Below are 26,740 nucleotides of genomic sequence, written 5' to 3'. Positions count from 1 at the left end.
GATGCATAGTAGTCAATTATGCTTTGCCTTTGCAGGGAATGAAAGAGGAAGTAAACTCATCAGGGTTTACTTCCTCTTTAAGGCTCTGTGTTTCATGATGTACTCCAAGAAAAGGATTTTAGGTAAGCGGTTATAAAAATCCTATCATAAGGCTTTCTCCTCTCCCATGGACAAAACAAGTGCTTAACCCTTGCAGTGTGGGCAGTTTTTTTCCTTTGTTTGGGCTTTAAGGTACCATTGAGAAAACCAATGCTTTGAGATGAGTGGATGTTTGACCTTTTTAGGAAGCCTTTTGTTTTCAAGATCTTATATCTTCAAGATGAAATAGGAGGATTAGCAAGAAGCATATGCATTTTCATATGTTATAATTATAGACTGTTAGGCATTCCATGTACCGTATTTATCGGCGTATAACATGCACTTTTTTCCCCTTAAAAGCAGGGGAAAATCGTGGGTGCATGTTATACGCCGATCCCCCGAAATTCTGAGCCTCTGGGCAGCTTTCAGCCGCCTTCGGCTCTTCAAGGCGACTTTTGGCCGTTCTCGGAAGCTTTCGGCCGTTCTCGGAAGCTTTCGGCTCTTCTCGGCGGCCGAAAGCTTCCGAAAACGGCCGAAGGCGGGCGAAAGCTGCCGAGAACGGCCGAAGGCGGCCGAAAGCTGCCGAGAGGAGCCGAAGGCGGCCGGAGGCCCGCCGAGAACTACCGCACGCCGCCGAGATACACATCCGGCTCTGTATCTCGGCGGCGGCATTTAAAAAAAATAAAATAGACACGGCTGCAATGGGGGACAAGACTGCAATGGGGGACAAGACTGCATAAGGCTGCAATGGGGGGCAAGACTGCACTGGTGGACAAGGCTGCATAAGGCTGCAATGGTGGACAAGGCTGCATAAGGCTGCAATGGTGGACAAGGCTGCATAAGGCTGCAATGGTGGACAAGGCTGCATAAGGCTGCAATGGTGGACAAGGCTGCATAAGGCTGCAATGGTGGACAAGGCTGCATAAGACTGCAATGGTGGACAAGGCTGCAATGGTGGACAAGGCTGCAGATGACACTGATGGGCATATAAATGTAAGTTTTTTTTTTTCCCTTAAACTTCCCTCCTAAAAGTTTTTTTTTTTCCTTAAAATTCCCTCCTAAACTTGGGGGGCGTGTTATACGCCGTATATATATTATACTGTATTTTTTATTACAAATTATACAAATAAACAAGGTTTTTAAAACAGTAACAAACTCAAATTAGTTTACTTACATTTTGCTGTTCTTTCTACATGTACATATATTATTGAGAACAAAAGACTAGATCCCCTTTAAGAGTTTTCTAGATGTTGGCTTCTGGATAAAAAGCACCATATATATACATATAAAAATGTGCCACTATAGCATTTCTTTTCAGAGCACAACATGTTTCCTGTAGTTACGTTTTAGAGGAAAACCAGTTTGAGCTTTTGATATCACTCCTTGAAGGTGTTCACAGGAGTTCTTTTAAAGGAATGTCTTTATCACAACATTCATACTTTATTATGCCTTTACTCTGCCTAGATACTTTTTTAATGGTTGCATTTTACATTTTGACAATAAAAGTACAATATATGTCCATAATTGTATTTACACTTGCATATTAGACAATTAAATTATTTATATGCTATATATTTATACACATTTTAATTTATCAAGTGATAGACTAAAGCAGTAGTGATTACCAATATAGGAGATCTCTTTGTAGTCCCTGACATCACCGAAGGACCACACATGATATTTGGTATGTAGTACTACAGAAAGCTGTAAAGGTGCTACATGAAAAAGCCAGAGGCAGAAAAAAATACAATAGTACCAGGGGGGTCAAGGTGTTTTTCAGATATTGTGCACTACAACGTAACCAATCTTTACCTTTTGGATCATAACGCTCCTATTTATGAACTGAAGTGTAGTGTATACATGTTGTATGATACGCATTTAATTTTAGAGCGCTGTTAATGTGTGAGTACTGTGCATTTTATTTATTTTATTGATTTTTTACTTATAACAGCAGCTGTTTGTGTAGATGAAGTATATGTCCTTTTGTGCGCTAGGATCAGTTCTACGATTTTATTGTGTTACTGATAATTTGTGATTTTTTTGGAATATATATACAAATGTAATACTTAATGATTAAACATGTTGTCGATTAACCTATCAGATGTAACCAATGAAAAATTCACAACGGTAATCAAGGCAGCTAAGACAGTTGAACTAACTCAAAGGTTCAGTTAAAGCTCTTGTAAAAAAGGATAAAAGAGATCAGAGAATGTAGACATGCTACAGAAGATGATTAAGATGATTAGAGATTGCAGACCATGATGTAGGAGTTGTTGGAGAATAGGGACATGCTACAGGAGACAGTCAGACGCGGAATACACGTTACAGGTTACTGTTGGAGATCACTGCAATTCGAGCCATGCTACGGGAGATGGTCCGCGACTGCAGACGTGCTACAGGAGATGGTCAGCGACTGCAGACGTGCTACAGGAGATGGTCCGCGACTGCAGACGTGCTACAGGAGATGGTCCGCGACTGCAGACGTGCTACAGGAGATGGTCAGCGACTGCAGACGTGCTACAGGAGATGGTCAGCGACTGCAGACGTGCTACAGGAGATGGTCAGCGACTGCAGACGTGCTACAGGAGATGGTCAGCGACTGCAGACGTGCTACAGGAGATGGTCAGCGACTGCAGACGTGCTACAGGAGATGGTCAGCGACTGCAGACGTGCTACAGGAGATGGTCAGCGACTGCAGGCATACTTCAGGATGCTACAGGAGATGATCAGAGACTGCACATGTGCTGCAGGCGATGATCAGAGATGGCTGGCATCCTAAAGAAGATTGTCCGAGATTTCAGAAAGGCTATAGGCGATAGTGATCATATTATTGGAGTTGTTGCAGACTGGGTACATGCTCCAGAAAATAGCCAGAGATTGTGGGCTTGATATAGGAGTTGTAGGAGAACCCTATTCTAACATGCTTCTTGAGACAGTCATACACTGCATACACATTACAGGTGACTGCTGGAGATCATTGCTGTTAGAGCCCCTTTTACAAATCAGGGCTTCCATTAGTGCTCCTTATAGCCCCTATACAAAATACAGGCAGAACAGAAAAAGAACAAAGTGTGAAATAAATCATTTAACCGCTAGAAGCCAGTTTAGAATATTTTTCCTTTACTGTCATATATAAGTAATACAATAGACTAATGTCTGTGCAGACCCCGAGGGGCCTTGCAATAAGTGCTAAATGACCCCAGGATGAGCACCAGGGAAATAATAAAAACGCATTTGTTGCTATAAGTTGGTGCATAATACTGCTTTTTTTTATCTGCTATTAAATTAGCATTGTTTGTTTTGCTTTTAAACCTAAAGCCTGGTACACACTAGTAGTTTTTTGTTTGTTTTTTTTAAAACCCAGCAGGCTCAATGAAAAAAAAACCTGAAGCACTCAGGAGGAGCCCCTCAACTAACAATCCAATGTTAGCACACCGATCTCCTCCGCCAAGATATTGTGTTCTGACAGTGGGAGACCCCCTATCCCCCCATCCCTTCCAAAACACACCGGTCAGTGCTCTCAGCCATTGGCTGAGAGCTCTGATCGGGAGCTGATCAGCAGACTTTTTTTGGTCATTCCCCTTTGACAGAAGCTCGTTCTGTTGGACCGGCTGCTGTTCACGGGCCTAATGTCAACCGGTTTCTATTGAACTGGCCGAAGCCACTCAATATTCAGCCTGTGTGTACTAGGCATAAGGCCCAACCTCAGGAGAATAAAAACAATTCTCTTACAGTGGATCTGTACCTGTATTGCAAGGGTTAGTTGCTTCTTTTTTTTTTTGTCTGAAGGAAAAATGCAAGGGAGATTTACTAATCAGACCTGCTATCTGCCTGGAGTTGGACTTCTCAAACTCATTTATTGCTCTACATTAAATCATAAAGGACTAATGCCGCATGCACACGATCAGACTATCCGGTGGACTTAGTCCGGTGGACAAACCGCCGGACTTTACAGCAGATGTCCGCCGGGCTTTCCGAACAAGCGGACTTGCCCACAAGCGCTCATACAGGACCGGACTTTTCCGGCGGATTAGGTCCGGCAGACAATCCGCCGGACTTTTGGCGGAGGTCTGCCAGTCTTTTCAAATGAACGGACTTGCCCACACACAGAATAAAGTCTGTTCATTTTTAACGTGACTCCAGGTAGATGGGGCCGTCCGGGGGTCTTCGTTTCTTCTGCCGGGCCTCTGGGTAGGGGTACCATGTACCCCATACTCATTCACATAGGGTGGGGGGCTAGGATCTGGGGGCTCCCTTATTCTGATAAGCCCCCGACAACCAAGGGCCAGGGTTGTCGAAGAGGCCCTTGTCCTCATCTACATGGGGACAAGGTGCTTTGGGGTGGGGGGGGGGCGCAAAATGGGAATTTCTTGCATCAGATAGACATCATCAAAAATTAGGATGCACCAAGGTTAAAAAGTGGACACAGACAAAAAAAACATAGTACGCTTACATCTTAATTGACAGAATCCAGATTGCAAAATGTCAATAACAAAGAGCAGGGGAGAAGGCCATATCACACTGACAGTGTAACTATCAGATTTAAAAGCCTGTCTAATAAGCTGGAGAAATTGGCAGATATATAAGGAATGACAGAGCCTGCATAGGAGTGTGTCTAAGCTAGAGCGGGAGATATCCAGAGCAGAAAGCCAGTCTCATAAGCTAGAAATGCTGTCCGGTAAGCAGGGAACGACACTAATGGGTAAAACCGAGCCTGCATAGGAATGCTCTGTGAGACAGAGCTTTCTGCATCCAGCTCCTCCACAAGCCAAACCCCAAATCCCCCCCCCCCCAATACTTGCATTAGCCCAATCTCGAACCAGTGATGTGCATGAGAGTAGCAGCTCTTTCTTTTCATTGGACAGAAAGGCAGCAGCGGGAGTCATTGGCTCCTGCTGTTGTCAATCACAGCCAGTGAGAACAGAGTGGGCTGAGCCACACTCTGACACACAGAGGCGGCTCAGGAGCGAGCACGCACAAGTTCCCCCATACCAAGCGACTTGCTATGGGAGCATATAGCTGGGGGAAGAGGCCCAGAGTACCGGTGGGGGACCCAAGAATAGGAGGCTTGGGGCTGCTCTGTGCAAAACCATTACACAGAGCAGCTAAGTATGACATGTTTGTCATTTTAAAGTAAAAAATAACTTTAGATTAAGAATAAATTTAATTGTATTAATTTGACAACTGTCTATTCAAGTTTTGAAACATTACTTTGACCAGTGTTAGGTTTTGCTTCAGTTATTTAGTTGCGCATACATATAGGCATAGTTTAACCACTTGGTGCCCATACTACGTCTATTGATATGGGCTTTCGGTGGTTATATCTGAATGATGCCTGAGTCCACAGACATCAATCAGATATCAGCGTTTTCAGCCGGCGTTTCCCTGCACCATAAGAATGATCATAGCGGCTGTTCCACAGCTTGATCGTTCTTACGGGTGGCGGGAGGGGACGACCCCCCTCCCGCTGCCCTCCGGTGCTTGTACCGACTCACCGCTTCCATCGGTGAGTCGGTGACCGGATCCGCCGGCCCCCACCAGTTACCATAGAGATTTCCGGTGGACCAGATCGTCCCCGGAGTCTCTATGATCGTTCGGAGGCCGGGCGCGATGTTATGACGTCACGCCCGGCCTCGGTATTCAAATTAACGGCGCCGATTTGGCAGGGAAGCCAGGATTGTTTTTTTATTTTATTCTTCCCAGCCTAGAGGTGAGATATGGGGTCTTATTGACCCCATATCTCACTGTAAATATGTCCGATCGTGCCATATTCCTATTACAAGGGATGTTTACATTCCTTGTAATAGGAATAAAAGTCATCAATTTTTTTTTGTTTTTAAGTGTCAAACTAAAAAAATTTAAATTAAATTAACAATAAAAAAAAAAAATGTAGAGCGCCCCTGTCCCTGTGAGCTCGCACACAGAAGCGAACGCATACTTAAGTCCCGCCCACATATGAAAACGGTGTTCAAACCACACATGTGAGGTATCGCCACGAACGTTTGAGCGAGAGCAATAATTCTAGCTCTAGACCTCCTCTGTACCCCAAAACATGTAACCAGTAAAAAAATTTAAAGCGTCGCCTATGGGGATTTTTAAATACCAAAGTTTGGTGCCATTCCACGAGCGCGTGCAATTTTGAAGCGTGACATGTTGGGTATCTATTTACTCGGCGTATCCTCCTCTTTCACATTATGCAAAAAAATTGGGCTAACTTTACTGTGTTTTTTTTTTTTTAAGCATGAAACTTTTTTTTTTTCTGAAAAAAACGTGTTCGAAAAATTGCTGTGCAAATACCGTGCGAGATAAAAAGTTGCAACGGCCATCATTGTATTCTCTAGGGTCTTTGCTAAAAAACATATATAATGTTTGGGGGTTCTATGTAATTTTCTAGCAAAAAAATTAGGAATTTTACATGTAGAAATGTCAGAATTGGCCTGGGAGTGAAGTGGTTAAAAAATAAATAAAAAAAAAGCGGTTCTGATTTTGTAGGACTTTCCTGATCTGCATATGTATCTCATGTCAGTGGCTTTGTAATTATTGGAGTCAGTGTTATGTCCAATAAACTACCGGTAAAAGGAGGTTATCGATGCCAGTCTCATGTTTCTCTCATGAGTTTTAAGCCCCATACACACTATCCATTTATCTGATGAGTTTTTCTTTCAAAAACCATGTAGTGTAAGGGCCTGCCTGATTGCATGCAAATTGAAGCTCCTAAGGTTTGACCTCATATTATATGGTTTTGGTAAATCTGAAGGAAAAACGGTGTGTATGGGGCTTTTTTACTTTTTGAAAACCACTCTTTAGAGCAAAAAAAAAAAGGAGAAAGGTTAAACTTCAGCTTTAAGGATACATGCATTGTATTTGTGTTGTGACCATTTTGGGCTCTCTCATTTATGTAATATCAATAGGATCACTATTTTTTTTTTTGACAGAAAGCATTTTTTTATAAAAAGAAATATAAAGTATTTTCGTGGTCTAGCGTGAAATTATTCACAAGTGTTGTGTTTTAGGGATAGTTGCCATGGATCCAGAAAATGCCCCGTACACACGGTCAGACTTTCCGACAGAAAAGGTCCGATCAGATTATGTGGTGGAAAATCCAATCATGTGAGGGCTCTATCGTACTTTTTCCGTCGGAAATCCCGACAGAAAAAGTTTGAGAGCTGGATCTAAAATTTTCCGACAACAAAATCCGATCGGACCTTTTCCAATCATTTGTAGAGAATTCTGACGGACAAAGTGCCACACATTCTCAGATTAAATTACGAGACCAAAGCTATTGGCTACTAGCCTCTACGTAGTCCCGTTGTATGCAACGTACGTCACCTTGTTCTGAAAATCGGATTTTCCGACAACTATGTCCGGCCGTGTGTATGCAACACAAGTTTCTGACAGAATCCATCGGGAAAAAAACGGATTTTGTGGTCGCAATGTTCGACCGTGTGTACAGGGCAATAGAGGCATGTCTGGCAGAGAGATCTTTGCTTTAACTTTTTGTTGTCTATTAACAGCATTATATAAAGTAAAACACAATGTATGCATTTTAGCACCCAGTAAAAAGTCAGTGTACCCTCATTTTAGTGAAAGTTTATTTTAGTTTATCAGAGTTTTTTTTTTAAAAGCGGAATGTTTTATTATGCATTGCTATTTTGTGAGCATATTTATTATTCCAAAACATTATTTTGCTGGATTCTAAAATTAGTTAATTTGCCCATCTCTGGAACTGGCGGTATGACCTGCCTGAATACCATTCACAGGTCTTGTGATATCTTCTAGATTGTAAGCTCTTAGAAGCAGGGCCCTCTGATTCCTCCTGTATTTGAACTGTACTGTTTGCCCTTATATTGTAAAGCACTGTGCAAGCTGTTGGCGCTATATAAATCCTGTACAATAATAATGTCTTATCCTCCTGGCTGGCATGGGGGGTTTTAATATAAGACTAGACTAAAACTTGTGACTAGTGCTTGAGCAGGATGAAACCAAACAAAGTTCGAGAGATGACAGAGCTGTACCAACTGAATTTGTTAAAGGAGAAGTCCAGCATAATACTAAAATCACTACATCCATAGACATCCACAATCTAACACTAACCTATCTAACCCTGTAAAGAAGAAATCCATATACATATTTTTGTATACTGTAAGTCGCTCCGGTCCTGTCTCCAGCGGTGGAAGCTCTGCAGAGGACTCAGCTGACAACTGCTGTGAAATGAATGGGAAGAGATGTCACCTATGGTTACTATGGGGCTTCTGTTGTCGGCTGTGTCCTCTGCACCCGCCTCCACAGCAAAGCCACAGCTGACAGCTCAGCATGGGATCAGGTCGGATTGGCCTTTGAAAAGGTATGTATACTGAAATAACCCAAACACACAACTTATTGTTTTTGTAACCTGTAGCACTTTGAGACCTTTTGATGAAAAGGGCGTTATAAATAAAATGTATTATTATTATTATTAACTTTAGTGTGTTATATATACAGTTGTGCTCATAAGTTTACATACCCTGGCAGAATTTAATTTTTTTGGTCTTTTTTTTGAGAATATGCTTGATAACACAAAAACTTTTCTTTCACTCATGGTTAGTGTTTGGCTGAAGCCATTTATTATCAATCAACTGTGTTTAATCTTTTTAAATCATAATCACAACAGAAACTACCCAAATGACCCAGATCAAAAGTTTACATGCCCCAGGTCTTAATACCGTGTATTGCCCCCTTTACCATCAATGACAGCTTGAAGTCTCTTGTGGTATTTGTGGATGAGGCTCTTCATCTTCTCAGATGGTAAAGCTGCCCATTCCTCTTGGCAAAAAGCTTCCAGTTCCTGTAAATTCTTGGGCTGTCTTGCATGAACTGCACATTTGAGATCTCCCCAGAGTGGCTCAATAATATTGAGGTCAGGAGACTGAGATGGCCACTCCAGAACCTTCACTTTATTCTGCTGTAGCCAATGGCAGGTTGACTTGGCCTTGTGTTTTTGATCATTTTCATGTTGGAATGAAGTTGGAGAGCCCTTCCCAGGGGCTCCTGATCACACAAACCAGACGCTGCCTGTGACAACTCGGCATATAAACCTTGGACGGATATGTGTGCGGCATGTCGGCGTTAATGGCCACCCTCCCTGCTGCCACACATCTGCATTATGTGGTTGGCAAGAGGTTAAACGTGGAGTCAGGTAATTACTAATGCCCATTCTCTTAAGAACACCAACAGTCAAAGACTTGAGGCTGGCACCTTGTTCAGGATGCCGAGATGGGAATTTGCATGATATCACAGCTCTTTTCCATATAGCAGCATCGTGAAGAGGTGTGGACCTAATTTTGACTTTTTACATTATGTCCACTTTAATAATAACCTTTGATTCAAAAAGGCTGCAGGCCTGTACACTAATAGGCATGGGTTATTCACACTTCATGTGGCTGGCAGACAGAACCAGGCTGAAATACCTAATGTCTGTGGAAGAAACCAGAATTAAACGTAATTGGAATGCGCCTTTGTGAGTTTATTTTTCCTTTCACCAAGAGGGACAGTAATTGCCTATCTGGCATGATGTTTGGAATTTGCAGTAACAAACAAAATAAAACATATTTATTGTATTGAATTTTCCAATTACCTCTAAATCATCACAAAACGATTTGTACTGCTGATATTTCAAAGCTGGCCCAGAATCAAAACTATAGTGCAAAGAAACATACTTTTCTCATGTCTTCTGGACAAGAACCATGAAATATCAAAGTGTTTCACATGAGTAAATAATCCACCCTATTTTCTCAGTGAATTGCAGTTTGGCACCCAGTTTCATGACTAAATAATACTTTGCAGCATAGTGAGGAGCATACTCCAGGGTGAAGAATTGGATGCTCTACAGCTATGAAGAGGATTTTCCTGCTCAGGAGTGCCTGAAGCTCTTTGGCTTCAATGTTAGTCATTTTTGTTTTATGGTGTAAGCTTCAACTAATATAGCGCTTTGTGCTTATGACGGCCACTGCAGGTCCAGTTTGTGGAATTAACTTTTAAAATGGCACCTGCCATATTTTAGTTTATGTATTTTTTATTTTTTTTTATTTGCGCCTGTCTGTGTGCCAGAATGTATTTGGTTTGCTATGAAATAATCTAACACACTTCTCATTGCCATTGCTGCTGATTTTGCTGTGAAAAACTAGTGACACTTGGCTATTTGAGTGCATTCGCAACCATTTTTGAAAAATAGGATGGAGATGCTTATTTTTCCTATTTTAATTTTTTTTTCTGTTGAATTCTGTGTACTGCTTTATACTCAGTATGAACAGCTGGAGTTTAACAGCAAAGTTCTTGCTGTCAGTTAACAGAGCAGGGCTGGCAGGGGGCAAGACAGCAGAGCTGACTACCAATGTACAGGCACATGTTCTGTAGCTCCTATCAGAATGTCAGAGATGCAAACTGACCACATTAGTACACATCTACTTCTTTACTTGGCGTTGTCAGTTTTTAAAGAGAAAGAGAGGAACTGCCAGAATCACCAAGTACTTTATAGGAACGGTCTTAGAGTTTAAAATACAAGGCAAGCTATACAAGAAACTGTGTTAATACACCAATACATACTTTTAATGTCATAAAATTAGAAGATGAATAGGGATTTTAACGGTGCTAACTATAAAGAGAATTAGACGATATACAGTATAAAATTATACAATTTTTATTCAAAACAAAGACAATGAGATTATACAGTTGTGGTTTGATCAGAATAATCAATTGAATGAAGATGGATTTATCCCGACATGTTTCGCAGATATGCTTCCTCAGGGGATGTGCGTATTGATTAATCGATTAACCACTTCGGACCCAGGCCAATTCTGACATTTCTCTCCTACATGTAAAATTCCTAATTTTTTTGCTAGAAAATTACATAGAACCCCCAAACATTATATATGTTTTTTTAGCAAAGACCCTAGAGAATACAATGGCGGTCATTGCAACTTTTTATCTCGCACGGTATTTGCGCAGCAATTTTTCGAACGCGTTTTTCTCAGTTAAAAAACTGTCTCATGCAAAAAAAAAAAAAACTGTAAAGTTAGCCCAATTTTTTTGCATAATGTGAAAGAGGAGGATACGCCGAGTAAATAGATATGCAACATGTCACACTTCAAAATTGCACGCGCTCGTGGAATGGCGCCAAACTTTGGTATTTAAAAATCCCCATAGGCGACGCTTTCAATTTTTTTACTGGTTACATATTTTGGGCTACAGAGGAGGTCTAGGGCTAGAATTATTGCTCTCGCTCTAACGTTCGCGGCGATACCTCACATGTGTGGTTTGAATACCGTTTTCATATGTGGGCGGGACTTACGTATGCGTTCGCTTCTGTGTGCGAGCTCACGGGGACAGGGGCGCTTTAAAAACATTTTTTATTATTGTTAATTTTATTTTTATTTTTTTAGTTTTACACTTAAAAAATAAAATAAAAAAATTGATGACTTTTATTCCTATCCTGTCAATAAGACCCCATATCTCACCTCTAGGCTGGGAATAATAAAAAAAAAAAAATGTAATTTGAATAGCGAGGCCGGGCGTGACGTCATAACATCGTGCCCGGCCTCTGAACGATCATAGAGACTCCGGGGACAATCTAGTCCACCGGAAATCTCTATGATTACTTGCTGGGGCCGGCGGATCCTGTGACCGACTCACCAATGGAAACACTGAGTCGGTAGAAGCACCGGAGGGCGATGGGAGGGGGGGCGTCCCCTCCCGCCATCCGTAAGAACGATCAAGCGGCGGAACAGCCGCTATGATCATTCTTATGGTGTAGGGAATCGCCGGCTGAAAACGGCAATATCTGAATGATGTCTGTAGCCCCAGGCATCATTTAGATATAACCACTGAAACCCCATGACGTCAATAGACGTAGTGTGGGAACCAAGTGGTTAAACTATAAGTTTAAAATATAAAGATGCACAAAATGAATTAACAAAATATAATATAGAAAGGGACACAGCACCACTTAGAAGATGAACACTGCTGACCCAGACCAGGTAAACCACTCCAAACCACTGCCAGATAATAGCCAATCACTGGTACCCCACAGATCTATAGACACCAAAAACCGTAGAGGGCAAAAGATCCAGCTAAAAAATGAAGTAAATATTGTTTCTCAATAGAATAAGAATTACTAATATTATTGCAAATATTTGCAATAATAGGGATAAACATCCTCTAATAGGGTATTAATAGTTTACTCACTTAAAGCGGTAGTTAACCCGGCAATTTATTTTTTTATTTTTTTAAACCTGCAAAGCAAAATGCATAATGAGCTAGTATGCACCGCATATTAGCTCATTATGAAATACCTTAAAACGAGGCCCCGACATCTGGCCCGATCCACGCCAAGGGAGCTGACATGCTCCCTCGGCGTTTCTTCCGGGTATCGCGGCTCCGGCGCTGTGAGTGGCCGGAGCTGCGATATCGTCACTCCCGCGCTTACGCGCGGGAGATTTCATTCCCGGCCGGCGGCCACTGCCGGATTTTCAGGCCGAGAATCCCCTTGTGCGCATGCGCCGCTGCAGTCAGCGGCGCATACCGAGGGGAATATCTCCTAAACCGTACAGGTTTAGGAGATATTTTTTTTACCTACAGGTAAGCCTTATTATAGGCTTTCCTGTAGGTAAAAGTTAAAAATTTGGGTATACAACCACTTTAAAATCGAGATTAGTAGAGCTCAAGAGGAAAATGACAAAAGGATATACTCTGATGAGCCAGACAGAGTTGAGGGATTACAGAGGAAGGAGGGACTAGGGGCAAAATCAAGTGAACAAAAAAGTATGATGGGGACAAATTAACCATGTTAAAAATGAAACGTAAACAGAAAATTTAATGTAAATAATGAGTTAAACTGAATGAAGGCAAAAAGTGGGGCAGATCATATTAATTGAAAGAGCATTAGCACGGGAGATAGTAACTCCTAGCAAAAACAAACAATTCAGATAACATTATAAAAAGGGTTTTTCTCTTATATTCACCGACCGACGCAGCTCCTCTCTGTAACTAAATGGGTTGTATAGCCTGCCATTAGGAGAACTAGGCAAAATTGTTATACAATACACAGAACTTTCAGTCCCACCCCAGGGAGGCAGACCCTGTGCTATCAACCCTCCTCACTGCTCCCAGCAGCTTCAGTTTTTATTTTGCCTAGTAAGGAGAATGACCTAGGAACCCTGCGGGCCCTCTCGCTCCATGTTTTTGCTGCAGGTTTGCAGCTTTTTGCACAGGATGAAAGATCCTGAGATCTTCTATCAACTGCTGGCTGGGTGACAGGCTGGTTAATGATATCCTTGTAGTCTCCCCAGTCCGACCATCAAGCGTGAGCAGGCCGCAGCTAAGGCTCGGCAGGCCACGACATGCCTCAGCTCCAGAGGTGGTCGGTGAGCTTCAATGTTCTGGGGTATACATATGACCGGGCTACTGCTGTCTGGATCACAGTATACCGGGCCAACAGCTACCCTGTAACTGCGCAGGAGTAGGTCTGTGATGGAATGTCTCCCAGCTCTTCAGGACTGGCAAGTATGGCTCTCCCTGCCTCGGTGGGGTGAGCAGCTGGGCATTCCCTGGGGGGTCGATTCAGGGGCCATCTCACCTCCCTATCTTCTCTCCCAAGTCCCTATCACCCCTCCTTCCCCCCCTCTGAGGGGGGTGGCTGCATGCGCTGCGGGCGGTGTGTGTGTGGGCTCGCTGTTTTTTTCACCTGGGGGGGGCTCTGTGCGGCTGGCGTTGGTCCTGGTCCCAGTCTGGGGTGTCCCAAAAGGTGTTTGTGGAGGTTGTTCTGGCTGTAGGCAGGCAGCACATTTTTATTTTTTGTTCTGTCACCACATGGCGCTGTCTGGCCATCTTGGATGTGGTAAAGCTGGTATTTCCCTGGTGAGCTTCAGCAGCCATCTTCTTTAGGATCTCCTATTAGTTGCATTGGCGGCCATTTTCTTGAAGCCTGAGTGCTTTTTTGCCGCTGTTCTCTTGTGGCAGCATTACATGTGCTCTCACTTGCGGTTTACTGTGTCCACTGTGTGTACAGGATGCTGGATGGCTCTTGCTGAAGCTAGCTCTGCAGAATGTTTCACCGCTGTTTATAGCTGCTGCTGCTGACACAGTTTTCTCCTCTCTGCAACTGGGAACCTCCTAGGGACTACAGGCACTGCTAGGGGCATTCACAGAACGCCCCAGGGTGGTGAGTCTAGCGCTAAGTACCCCCCCCCACGCGGCGGCAGCAGGAGGGTGGGATCTTCACCCGAAATCCAGGCTATAGCAACCAGGTCCCTTACGGTTAGTGTGGTGCGCATGGAAACCCTGACGGCGGTCCTTGACTCCTATGTTGCTAAGATAGAGGCGGCACGTGGAAGGAAAGGTGCACGTAAGAGGTCCCTCCCCCCCCCCCCCCGTCCTCTGGGGAGAGCTCTGATGCAGACTCGGGCCCTGCTGCGGCTGGTGACCCCTGCTCTGACCTATCAGACGTGGCTGACCAGGACCGTGAGGATGATTCCCCGTCCGGGTCCGGGCGCGACAAAGCGCTTGTTGGAGCACTTATCACAGCTGTGTGTGATACCCTGAAGATTCAGGAGCCAGCAGATCCCTCTGCTGATGTACCGGTCCCTTTTGGGTCCCGCAAGCCAGCGCGTTCACCTAAGGTGTTCTCGTATTTGACTTATTTTGAAAAATTCATCTACAAGGAATGGGGTCGTCCGCAACTGACCTTTTCGGTCCCCAAAAATTTGGCGGTGCGTTATCCCTTTGAGGAAAGCCTTCTCAAAAAGTGGTTGGCTCCTCCGGTCGTGCACCCCCAGTATCTAGGTTAAATAAAGTAACCACAATCCCGGTTGAGGGGACTCCTGCATTTAAGGATCCCACGGACAGGAAGGACGAGGTGGTGGTTCGTTCCTTGTTTACGGTTGTGGGGTCAGCCGTGTGACCTGTACTGGCATCCGCACTGGTGTCCCAGACACTGACCGAGTGGGCAAAACTTTTGCACTACGAATTGGGAGAGCAGAACGCCTCCCCTGTCTGCGTGGAGCTAGCAGACCAACAATTGCAAGGCCTTTTTGCAAGGTACGTTTGTGACACGGCCCTGGATACTCTCCCTCTGTTATCCAAGGCTTCAGTGTCATCTGTGGTGCTGAGGCGCCTCATTTGGCTGAAATGTTGGTCTGCTGACCAGGCATCCAAGAAAGACCTGACGGATCTTCCCTTCCTTGGCGAGCGGCTCTTTGGAGCCTCATTGGATGACATTATTAAGAATGCCACTGGTGAATGAATGAATGAAATACTTGTATAGCGCACAATGCTAACTGAATCACCTCAAGGCGCTGGTGGTAAGAGTACACTACTCCCACAGGCCAGGAAGGCTAAGGAGCCTCGTCACAGGTAAGGGCCCTCTTTTTCCGCTCACAATCGGCTTTTTCATCTGCCCAGTGCAGAGGTTCAGAATGGAATCAGTTCGCTCAGTAGTCACTGCACTCTATCAAGGGGACTTTCTGGCGTCCTTGGACATCCAGGATGCTTACCTGCACATACCCATTTTCCTTCGGCATGAAATATTTCTGCATTTGGAAGTTGGGGAAGCCCACTACCAGTTTGTGGCTCTTCCTTTTGGCCTGGCATCAGCCCCCCGAGTCTTTAGCAAAGTTCTGGCTCCGATATTGGCATTGCTGAGACAACGCGGGATCGCGATCGTGGGTTACCTAAACGATCTCCTCCTGAGAGCATCTTCCGCCTCAGAATTAGAGGAGGATGTGGCGATCACCTTGCAGACCCTGCAAGAATTTGGGTGGCTGTTGAACCTAAAGAAGTCGGTGGTTGTACCGACTCAGCGTCTGGAGTACCTGAGGTTACTATTGGACTCCAGGGAAGCAAGGGTTTTTCTCCCCTCAGACAAATTGATGACGCTCAGATCAGCGGTCAATCTACTGATGAGCCGCAAGTGGTCGTTGCTCCGTCTTTGCATGCGAGTGCTGGGGCTCATGGTAGCCTCCTTTGAGGCGGTACCTTATGCCCAGTCCCACACCTGAGTCCTGCAGAAGGAGATTTTGATGAAGTGGGACAAATCTCCATTGTCCCTGGATCGGCAGATCCAGGTGAGTCAACCATTTCAGGGACTCTCTGATCTGGTGGTTGAGGTCCACGGTGATTCAGTCCGGAAAATCGTTCCTTCCTCTGACATGGACGGTGATCACTATGGACGCCAGTCTGTCCGGCTGGGTGGAGGAATCCAAGGGCACAGAGCCTCTGGTCGGTGGAGGAATCCAAGTTGCCGATCAATCTGCTCGAATTGAGAGCAATCAGGCTGTGCCTCCACACATGGTCGATGAGTCTTCAAGGGCGTCCGATCAGGATACAGTCCGACAACGCCACGGCTGTAGCATACATAAATCACCAAGGGGGAACAAGAAGCTCAGCCGCTGCTCGGGAGGTCGCTCACATACTTCGGTGGGCAGAGTGACACGTACTGGCCCTGTCGGCCATTTACATCCCAGGGGTGGAAAATTGGCAGGCGGACTATCTGAGTTGACAGATGCTGGACCCAGGAGAATGGGCATTGCATCCGGAGATATTCAGGCTGCTGTGCCTGCGGTGGGGAACACCAGATGTGGATCTATTGGCCTCCTGTCTCAATCGGAAGGTACCAATATTGGTGTCCAGGACCAGAGATCCGTGGGCAGACGCGCTGGTGGCTCCGTGGGATCAGTACCAGCTGATCTACGCCTTGCCTCCCACTAAAACTGTTGCCACGCCTGCTGCACAGAGTGGAAGCCAAGGGGATCCCAGTAATCGTGGTTGCCCCAGATTGGCCTCAGCGGCCCTGGTACTCAGACCTGTGGCGTCTGGTGGCAGCCGCTCCCTGGCGACTAACGTTGCGAGAGAACCTCCTATCTCAAGGTCCAATCTTTCACCCTGCTTTACCATCGCTGGTTTTAATGGCATGGCTGTTGAAAGCCAGGTGTTGAGGAACCGGGGTCTGTTGGACTCTGTGATTCCAACTATGGCAACTTTGGGACTACCAGGAAGATATGCCATCGTACTTGGAAGGCCTATATCTCCATGTGTGAGGAGAAAGGGTGGCATCCGCGCTCTTTCTCTCTATCCAGGATCCTGCTGTTTCTTCAGCAAGGTGTAGACCAGAGGTTGGCGTTGAGCACCATCAAGGGCCAAATTTCAGCTCTGGCTGTCTTTTTTTCCAGCAACCCCTGGAATCTCACTCATTAGTGAGTACCTTTGTTCAGGGGGTGCGATATGTAGTCCCTCCGGTGCGTCCTCCGTTACCTCCGTGGGATTTGAACCTGGTGTTGTCGGCGCTTCAGAAGCCGCCGTTTGAGAATATCAGGGAGATTCCCTTGTTGACCCTTTCACAAAAAGTGGTCTTTCTAGTGGCCATCACATCGGCCAGGGGGTTTCGGAATTGGCTGCCTTGTCATGCAAGTCGCCTTATCTGGTCATCCACAGGGATAAGGTGGTTTCGGCTTTTCATATCAATGAAGACATTGTATTACCATCGTTAACCGAAGCACCCCAATGAGGTGGCCCTTCATGCTCTCGAATATGGTTAGGGCTCTGAAGGGGTACTTGTCTGCCACAGCCCCCTTTCGGATGTCAGACTCACCTTTTTTTTTTTCGATGGCTGGTCCTAAGAAAGGCATGGTGGTCTCGTCGACCACCATTTCCAGGTGGATCAGACAGATTGTAATACAAGCCTATGCCTTGAAGGGGCAGGTGCCCCTCTTTCCAGTCATGACCCACTCTACAAGAGCAATGGGAACGTCTTGGGCCTTCCGACACCAAGCGCCTGTCGCTCAGGCGTGTAAGGCGGCGACCTGGTCGTCTGTCCATACGTTTACCAAGTTCTACAAGGTAGACGTCAGTACATCGGCTGATGCCTGTTTTGGCTGCAAAGTTTTGCAGGCGGCCATAGTTGCAATTGAGTTTTTTCCTGGTTTTTCGCTAAAAACGCAGCACTGTTGCATTACTTCTGCAATGTCGCAGTCTTGGGGATCGCTCCTGTTGAGGATGCCCGGTTATATGGTGGAGATTTTCCACACACTGCTGTTTTTTTGTGGGTTTAGTTTCACTAGTTCCCACTTGCCATGGTGGATGAAGTTTTTATGATTTTTTTTCCCACCCCTCGTTTGGCACTGCTTGGGGACGTCCCATTTAGTTACAGAGAGGAGCTGTGTCGGTAAATATAAGAGAAAATAGGATTTTTGTACTCACCGTAAAATCCTTTTCTCTGTAATTCACTAACCGACACAGCACACACCCCTCCCTTTTTTCTACGTTATACTGCTTGTTGACGTACTAAAGCTGCTGGGAGCAGTGAGGAGGGTTGATGTCACAGGCTCAGCCCCCCTGGGGCGGGACTGAAAGTTCTGTGTGTTGTGTAACAATTTTGCCAAGTTCTCCTAATGGCAGGCTATACAACCCATTTAGTTACAGAGAGGAGCTGTGTCGGTTGGTGAATTACAGAAAAGTATTTTACGGTGAGTACAAAAATCCTATTATTTTGTGTATATATTTATTACAGCCAAGCTGCTTTATAAAAAAAGTTCCAATATATAAAGCAGGATTTGACGATACTATTAATGATATATGATCATGGATATAAGTACTAACCACAGGAGAAAGGATTAAATTTAAACCATACCACTCACCAACAACTCTGGCTCACGAGATATAGGTCATGTCCTCTGGCATATACAGCGGGGACTGACTGTGTCTGGCTTTTGTATTCCCTGCCATCAAGCTGGTGTCTGACGTCACCGGTTCGATGCGGACAGAAAGGCGATATTGTGCATGCTCTCCAGGCTAAGGAAGCCCTGAGCCTACAATCCCTATAAAGCACTGGGGGAGGAAGGGGGCGGAAACGAGATGAAACGTCACAGTATGACGGTGCAACACCAATGCCTTCAGAATGAAAGTAATCCCTCAACCCCCAAGCGCAAAGGGGGAAGGGAAGCTCAGGAAGTGGAACACAGCCAATATAAGGCAGTGGGGGAAACATAAAAACGTATAGTATCCCTGGCTCAAGGGAAGCGCAGCACCAAAACGGGCAGATACCTGGCGACGCCAGGCAGTGCCTTGGGTGTCCGTATGGAAAATTGGTGCAGAAATGTAGGCAACCGTGTGGAAAGCAGTGAACAAAAATGGCCAAGGAAAACAGATATATGTTCATACATCTAAGCCCCATATATAGGACCACAATTCCAACACATGGGCTGAAGTACACATCAAACAATGTATCAAAATATAACACAAAATGGCGTGAACAAAGAAATAATAAACAAATACATATACATAAACTTTAATTTAAATTAGTTAGTGATACAATAAAAATAGAGAAAAAAAAGGAAGGGGAGGGGGATATTTGAGCATGAAAAGTGTTCATAGGAAGGACTTAAAACTTAAATTTTCATTAAATCCCGGAAAAATGGTAGCCTTTAATTCATAAATCCACCTGGCTTCAAGTTGAAGCAAAATTCTATCTACACTGCCCCCCCCTTAAATACAGAGGGACATGTTCCAGAGCCAAGAATTTTATTGTATTGGAATTAAACGCATCATATGTACCCACATGCCTGCTAATAATAGCAGTGTCCATTTTTTTCTTTATAATAGGCTTTACGTGATCTCTAATTCTCATAAGGAATTGTCTCTTTGTTTTTCCTACATAGAAGCCACCGCACAGACACCAGGCCAAATAGATGACACCCGGTGTCTGGCAGGTGACCCTATACTTAATGGAATGCCATTTTACATTCGGTAATTTAAATTTAGATTTATGGTCAACATATTGACATAAGTCACAATGACCGCATGGAAAGGTGCCCGTATTTCTTTCTCTATCTCTAGAGTTGTCAAAATGACTATGTACAAGTCTATCCCTTAATGAGGGAACTCTTTTAAACGTGACCTCAGGAAATTCTTTGATGTATTCTTTTGCAATCGGATCAGAATCGATATAGAGTTTTTTTTTTTTTTATTCTGTGTGTTGATTAGAATATTGAGCTATAATTCAAATTTCACATTTATCAGGGCGTTTTGTTGAAAAAAATCAGAGAAGTTCTGTCTCTGAATTTAACGTCATGTTTAGGATGAACATAAACTTTTGCCAGAAACCTTATGACCCGATAAATTCCTATGCTCACTGTCTGTGCTGCACTCTGGTTAGTAACATTGTTCCCAGCTCTGCAACATTCGGCCAATTTGCACTGCAGTCGGTCCAACAAAAGCTGGCCTCTTGGCCGGCCTCTGTCGAAGGGGCATCGCCGAAAAAGGTCTGCTCCCATCAGCGCTATAAGCCAATGGCATCCCCTTTCTTAGGTGATCGATTTATGTTATATGTCTAAATATATTTATTGCCCTTGCTTGAATGTTTTTTGTTATTTATTTTTTCAGATGCAGTCTTTGCCTTCCAGCTGCGAAATCCTGTTCACAATGGACATGCATTACTGATGCAAGACACACACAAGCAGTTACTTGAAAGAGGCTATAGACGCCCTGTTCTTTTACTTCACCCACTGGGAGGCTGGACCAAGGATGATGATGTTCCCTTGATGTGGCGAATGAAGCAACATGCTGCTGTACTTGAAGAACGTGTGCTGGATCCAGAGACCACAATAGTTGCCATCTTTCCATCTCCTATGATGTATGCTGGTCCAACAGAGGTAGTGTCTCACAAATTAACCATCTATATTAATTTTATTGTTATAGGGAAGCTTCACCAAAACCGTTTTTATTAATACAAAGAAGTCATTTGACATAAAATGTGATTGGTTTGCGCAAAAGTTATAGCGTCTACAAACTGTGGTATATTTTTATTCATTTATTTAACTAGTAATGGCGGCGATCAGAGACTTATAGCAGGACTGTGATATTTGCAGCAGCCTATTGGACACTACCTGACACTTTTGACACTGTCAGGGATGAGGTTAACATCTAGGGCAATCAAGGGGTTAAATATGTGACCAACCTGTTACTGTGTGTGTTGTTTTTACTAAGCGGTATCCTTTGCAGGGAGAAAAAAACAGCACATTGCTGCTGTTAGAAGAGAGCCCTGTGCATGTTTACATACACAGGGCTCTCTTCAGCAATTACCTGAGCCAATCGTCAGGTGCTGGCATCCAGTCAGCGGCTGGCACCTGCTGATTGGTCAGTGCTGCAGCCAATCGCTGCACAGCTGGGGGGGGGGCGGGTGTGCGCTCTCCACCGCGCACATATCTAGTTCCCCCGAGCGGCCACTGTATATGTGCGGGCATAAAGTGGTTTAAAAAGGTAAAAAAAAGCTCAAGGCTGCAATTTCTCCCACCAGCATGTTTCATTTTCCATAATGTGTGGGACATGTCTTTGGCAGTCAAAAGGGTCGAGCATAGCAGGCTTATGTGAACACACAATGTTACCACATGTTGCGATTTTCCCAGGAATGCCATGAACAGATCTCAGGTTCCCTAATGAGGTTGAAAAGGGGTGATACTGAATCCCAGGATATGGAAGAGTTCAGCTGAAATTGTTAGGATAGTGACTGAACAACGTTACTATCCATATAGGTCAACCTAGGCAACCCGAGCAGAAGTGGGAGCAGGTACCTGTCAAAACTAGCCACCCCCGAAAAAAATGACATGCCAGTTGTGCCATGTAATGGGGTCAGGACTCCTTAAGTTTCACTTTTGGGTGGAACTCCACTTTAATAAAATAGGTTTATACAAAAAGCACTATGACATCCCCAACACTGGACTCCAGGAGGAGACCATCACACCCCAACCCTGCCATGTACACAGCACAAAGGATCCTCTACCTCTGAACTCCATGATGACCATCTTAACATCCTCCCTTTTGATCCTTCCATCCTTCATCCCCTCACCACCACCATTTTTATCTTTGAAATCTTCCATCCTTCTGTTCCTATCAATGAATTCCTCCATCTCCATCCCCAGACTCTTCCATTCTTCTGTTCCTATCTCCAGACTGCTATGGCCTTCCATTCTCTATCCATGGATTCCTCCATCCCCAGACTCTTCCATCCTTCTTTTCTTATTCATGGATTCTTCCATCCTTCAGTTCCTACCCCTCCATCGTATCCTGGACTTTGCCATGTCCTTGTCCTGCTACATGCAGGGAGTGTCCTCCCCTTTTTTTTTTTTTTTTTAAAACAGATAAAATTTAAAAAAATTAGTTCTTCTAAATGCTTGAATTTGTTTTTGATGGAAACCATCGTCAGTAATCGTGATACATTGCGGAATCAAATCGCATTGAATCGTTGACCAGATAATCTAATTTGAATTGAATCGTGAGACCAGTGAATTGTTTTTGTAATGGAAGGCTATAGGTTTAGTTTAATATGCAATGTTCAATATTTACCTGACAGAAAAGTATATTTAATTTTTTTTTTCCTGTAACCCTGATCACACAAAGAACATATGCTCAAAACCACTATACACTCCCTTATAATTCATGTATTAATGTGTTATGATAAATGCTATTTGTAAATCCATTTTTTAAAAGACGATGAAGGCCCCCCTGTTCTCTTTTTATCTCTCAAAAGGATAGTATGACACCTGAGTACAAGCATTTATTTGCCACCTTTTTTTATTGCTCCAGGCTTGCCAATATACAACAATCTTAGATAGTGAAGATGATATCACTGCATAACAGTTTAATGTCTGGGGTGTAGCCAAAACCTTGAGGGTATAAAGCTAGTTCAAATTTAACAGGGACCCGTGGGAACCCTGCATGTCTTGTCTGTTTTAAAGCATTTGTCTGAGTGCTGTAGAGTCAAGTGCAAAGTAAAAGGCAAACATTTCTCTTGAGTTTGAAGACAATCATATCCTTAACTTCTCTGCGTCATCTTTGGGGAAAAATAATGAAAAACAAAATCCCTAACTGCTTGCTGTTTTTCCAATGACTTCAGACAATGGCTCACCAGCATTGCCTCTTGTGCCAAATAATAACAATAATATAAAACCCATCCCTCCCTTTAATCATTTTCTTTGGGTCGTAGAGAAGACATTATACCATTTTTCTATAAAAGCAAATTATTTACAGACCAGCTTTCTGTTAACCTTGGCTGTACCAAACTATCCTGAATAGCTATCACACATGTATTTTCTGCAGATTGTGAATGTTGACTATTAAAGGTGTAGGCTTTATGTCTTGTCTGTATTGGACACTTGTGCTGTGTTGATATATTAAGTGTCCATTGTTGCGTAGCAGTGTTAACATATCCTACAATTCAGCAGAGGAATAGTGATCTCTTACTTGTATTCACAGTTTGGAAAATTGCCTTTTTGTATGTCTTGGCTTGGGTAATTACTGCAGATTTCAAAGTGCAATCAATTATAGAGTGATAATAACAAGACGTTATCAATGACTAGTATAAAAACTGTCTATGTTCCTGTATGATAATAAAGAAAACTATGTGCTGATGAGCTTATGCAAGAATTTGAATATGAAGTCATTATTATTTAACAGGCTTACTTATAAAATGTTGTTTTCAGCCTTACATACTTTGTCTGTGCAGTGTAAGTCAGCTGAAGTCTTACATCTTATGCTGGTCACACATGGCTTATATTCAAGCCCTGTATGTCCCTGATGGCACAACCGGGGTTTGAAAAACTTTGATCTGAAAGTCGAAGGAGCCGGGCAGAAAATTTTTGACCAAACAATAACTGCATTTAATCGAATTCTGTCACTGCTCAGCAGGGGAGAAGACCCCCATCCAAGCTGTTTAGTGTGTTTAGGAGGCATCCAATGATTTCTCTCACACAGGGCATTTGCCATCCCATCTCCTTGCAGTCAGTCATAACCTTCACTTTATGACTTAGAATGCTTTGCAATTTGGACAAAATATGCAATGCAAAGAATTATGAGTACATGAAAGACATAATGGGGTGTTTCCTCAAAAGTGGTGTTGGGCATCTTGCATGCAACTTAAAGGGTATGTTCACCTTTTAAAGAAAAATCTGTAAGGTGAACTTACACTGGACCCCCTCCACTACTGACCTGGAGCATGACGATCACCTGCTAGGAGACTTCATATAGCTGCCTCACCGGTCCGGGGCTTAGAAATCCCCTCGGCTTAATCTCCTAAATGTACCTCTTAAGGAGGTATGTATAGGAGCATTCTAATTGGTCTGTGCCGTCACATGGGCGGCGCCAACCAATCAGAATCCGCGTAGCCTGTCCTGTCACCGCATGCAAAGAGGAGAGAAAGCCGCAAGGATTTGAACCCCCCGGACTGGTAAAGCGGCTATACAATCTGTCAGAAGGGGTGATCACCGGACTCCAGGTTAGCAGGACCAGGTGCGATGGGGAGGGGGTCCAGTGTAAGTTCACCTTACAGATTCACTTTAAGACCGTGCCTCTTTTTTAGATGTGGTATTTACGAGTTAAAAAACTTTTTCTAGCAAAAAAAAAAAAAATGACTTAGAACCCCCAAATTTTATAAATTTTTTTCCTAACATCCTAGAGAATAAAATGGCGGTCGTTGCAGTCTTGCTGCGCAGAGGTCTTACAAGCACACTTTAAAAAAAAAAAAAAAAAGTACACTTTTTGAATGAAAAAATAAGACAACAGTAAAGTTAGCCCAAGTTTTTTTTATATTGTGAAAGATAATGTTACGCCGAGTAAACTGATACCCAACATGTCACGCTTCAAAATTGCGCCCACTCATGGAATGGCGACAAACTTTTACCATTAAAAATCTCCAGGCGACATTTAAAAAATTCTATAGGTTGCGGCCGGGGCTTTTTGCTCAGAAGGTTTTCACCGGACGATCCAGTCGCCCAACAATCTAATCTGCGCCTCTTCTGTAAAGATCTCCCAGCCACAGCAATATTCCTGTAATTCTCCACTGATGACAGGTGATATGGTGAAGAATGGATGTATGTTTGCTCAAAAAAAAGGAAGATGGAGCAATCATAGATAAAACCCATAGGGTATTTTATTCAAAAGTACACACGCCACAGTGTATGAACAAAAAGACACTCATATTAAAAAAGCTGCATAAAAAGTTGTGGCCGGCTGGTTACAGAACACACGCCCGTGCTTACAAACAGACGTAGCGTGCGGTGACGTCAACACATGGCTCCTCCCGATGCGTCTCGTCACAGGTTTGACGTTGTCATCGGGCCCTATGGCGTCAAACCTGTGACGAAATGCGTCTAGAGGAGCGACGTGTTGACGTCACCGCACGCTACGTCCGTTTGTTTGGTCTCATCTGACCAGAGCACCTTCTTCCACATGTTTTGTGTCCCCCACATGGCTCTCAAACTGTAAATGGGACTTCTTGTGGCTTTCTTTCAACAATGGCTTTCTTCTTGCCACTCTTCCATAAAGGCCAGATTTGTGAAGTGCATGACTAATAGTTGTCCTGTGGACAGATTCTCCCACCTTAGCCATGAATCTCTACAGCTCCTCCAGAGTTACCATGGGCCTCTTGGCTGCTTCTCTGATTAATGATCTCCTTGCCCGCCCTGTCAGTTTAGGTGAACAGCCATGTCTTGGTAGGTTTGCAGTTGTCATACCATTCAATTTTTGGATACATTTCAAGGGGTATGAATACATTTTCAAGGCACTGTAATTGGAGTGAATGCTCTAAATTTTGTTCAGTAAGGGTTTTCAACTTCTTTAGTAAATCAGCTTCAACATGTTGGCCCCTTGAAAAGCCCTGATAGTGCCCTTAATAGAGCCTGTTAATAATAAACAGTAGCACTAGATCTGCAGGTTGCTAAAGACTGACCCGAGCCAACCATTCTCTGAAAAGAAAGCAGTCGTCTGTTTGGTTTGAAAACGTTGTCAAATGACTCTTGTATTCCCCAAGATAAACCAACATTAAAGAGGAAGTAAACCCTGATGGGTTTTACTTCCTCTTTGTTTCCCTGCAAAGGTAAAGCATAATGGACTACTATGCATCACATAGTAGCCCATTATGTGTCACTTACCTGACACAGGAGCCAGCGATGTCACCGCTGTCCCCTCTTCCACAAAGCGTCCATCTTCCTTCCGGGTATCGTGGCTCGGGCACTGTGATTGGCTGGAGCCTCGATGATGTCAGTGCGCCTGCGCACCACTTTCTACGGGGCATGAGCCGTAGAAAGCAGTGCCTGTCTTTTTTGCAAATATCTCCTAAACCGTGTAGGTTTAGGAGATATTTCTTGTACCTACAGATAAGCCTTAATCAAGGCTTACCTGTAGGTAAAAGTGGTTGTAATGGGTTTACAACCACTTTAAGACTGTAGCCAAATTCTCCCACATTTACATTTATGGACACAGAACCGTAATGTTTTGTGTGATGGAGATTGGATCATGCCTGCTTGTTTTGCCCTATCTGCGAGTAGGTGCAGTAGTTTCTATTGGCTTCTTTTAGTAATGCCTCAAAAAATACAAATTTGATGTACTCCAGATTTGCTGATTTGCATCTGATTGAATTGTGTTTTTTTTTCTGTTTTGTTAGGACAAAGATGAATGCCTTTAACTTTGTCTTCTGTATGAAGTCACATAGATGCTTGGTTAGGGGCATGTTGGGTGAAAGATCGTATCCTTATATTTGATGTGGTCAGCTGGAAGTTGCTGCTGGTACACTCGCACTTTCTGCTAGCCAGACACCCGTCCACTTTAAGCTGTACAGGTTTTTAGCACGTCTTATTTTATTAGTTTA

General features: G+C 43.9%; 1 protein-coding gene across 1 annotated transcript in view; it reads left to right on the top strand.

The window, feature by feature from the left end:
- Nucleotides 1-26,740, top strand: part of PAPSS1 (3'-phosphoadenosine 5'-phosphosulfate synthase 1) — a 158,145-nt gene that overhangs the window by 119,201 nt on the left and 12,204 nt on the right. The window contains exon 10 of the mRNA XM_077476682.1: nt 20,485-20,753. Coding sequence (XP_077332808.1) covers nt 20,485-20,753 — 269 coding nt within the window. The remainder of the gene's footprint in view (nt 1-20,484; nt 20,754-26,740) is intronic.

This window comes from Lithobates pipiens, unplaced genomic scaffold, assembly GCF_037356315.1.
Source record: "Lithobates pipiens isolate NorthernLeopardFrog02 unplaced genomic scaffold, aLitPip1_a1.2 Scaffold_13, whole genome shotgun sequence".
In the NCBI taxonomy this organism is placed as follows: domain Eukaryota; kingdom Metazoa; phylum Chordata; class Amphibia; order Anura; family Ranidae; genus Lithobates; species Lithobates pipiens.
This window is presented reverse-complemented; position numbering and strand designations above follow the sequence as displayed.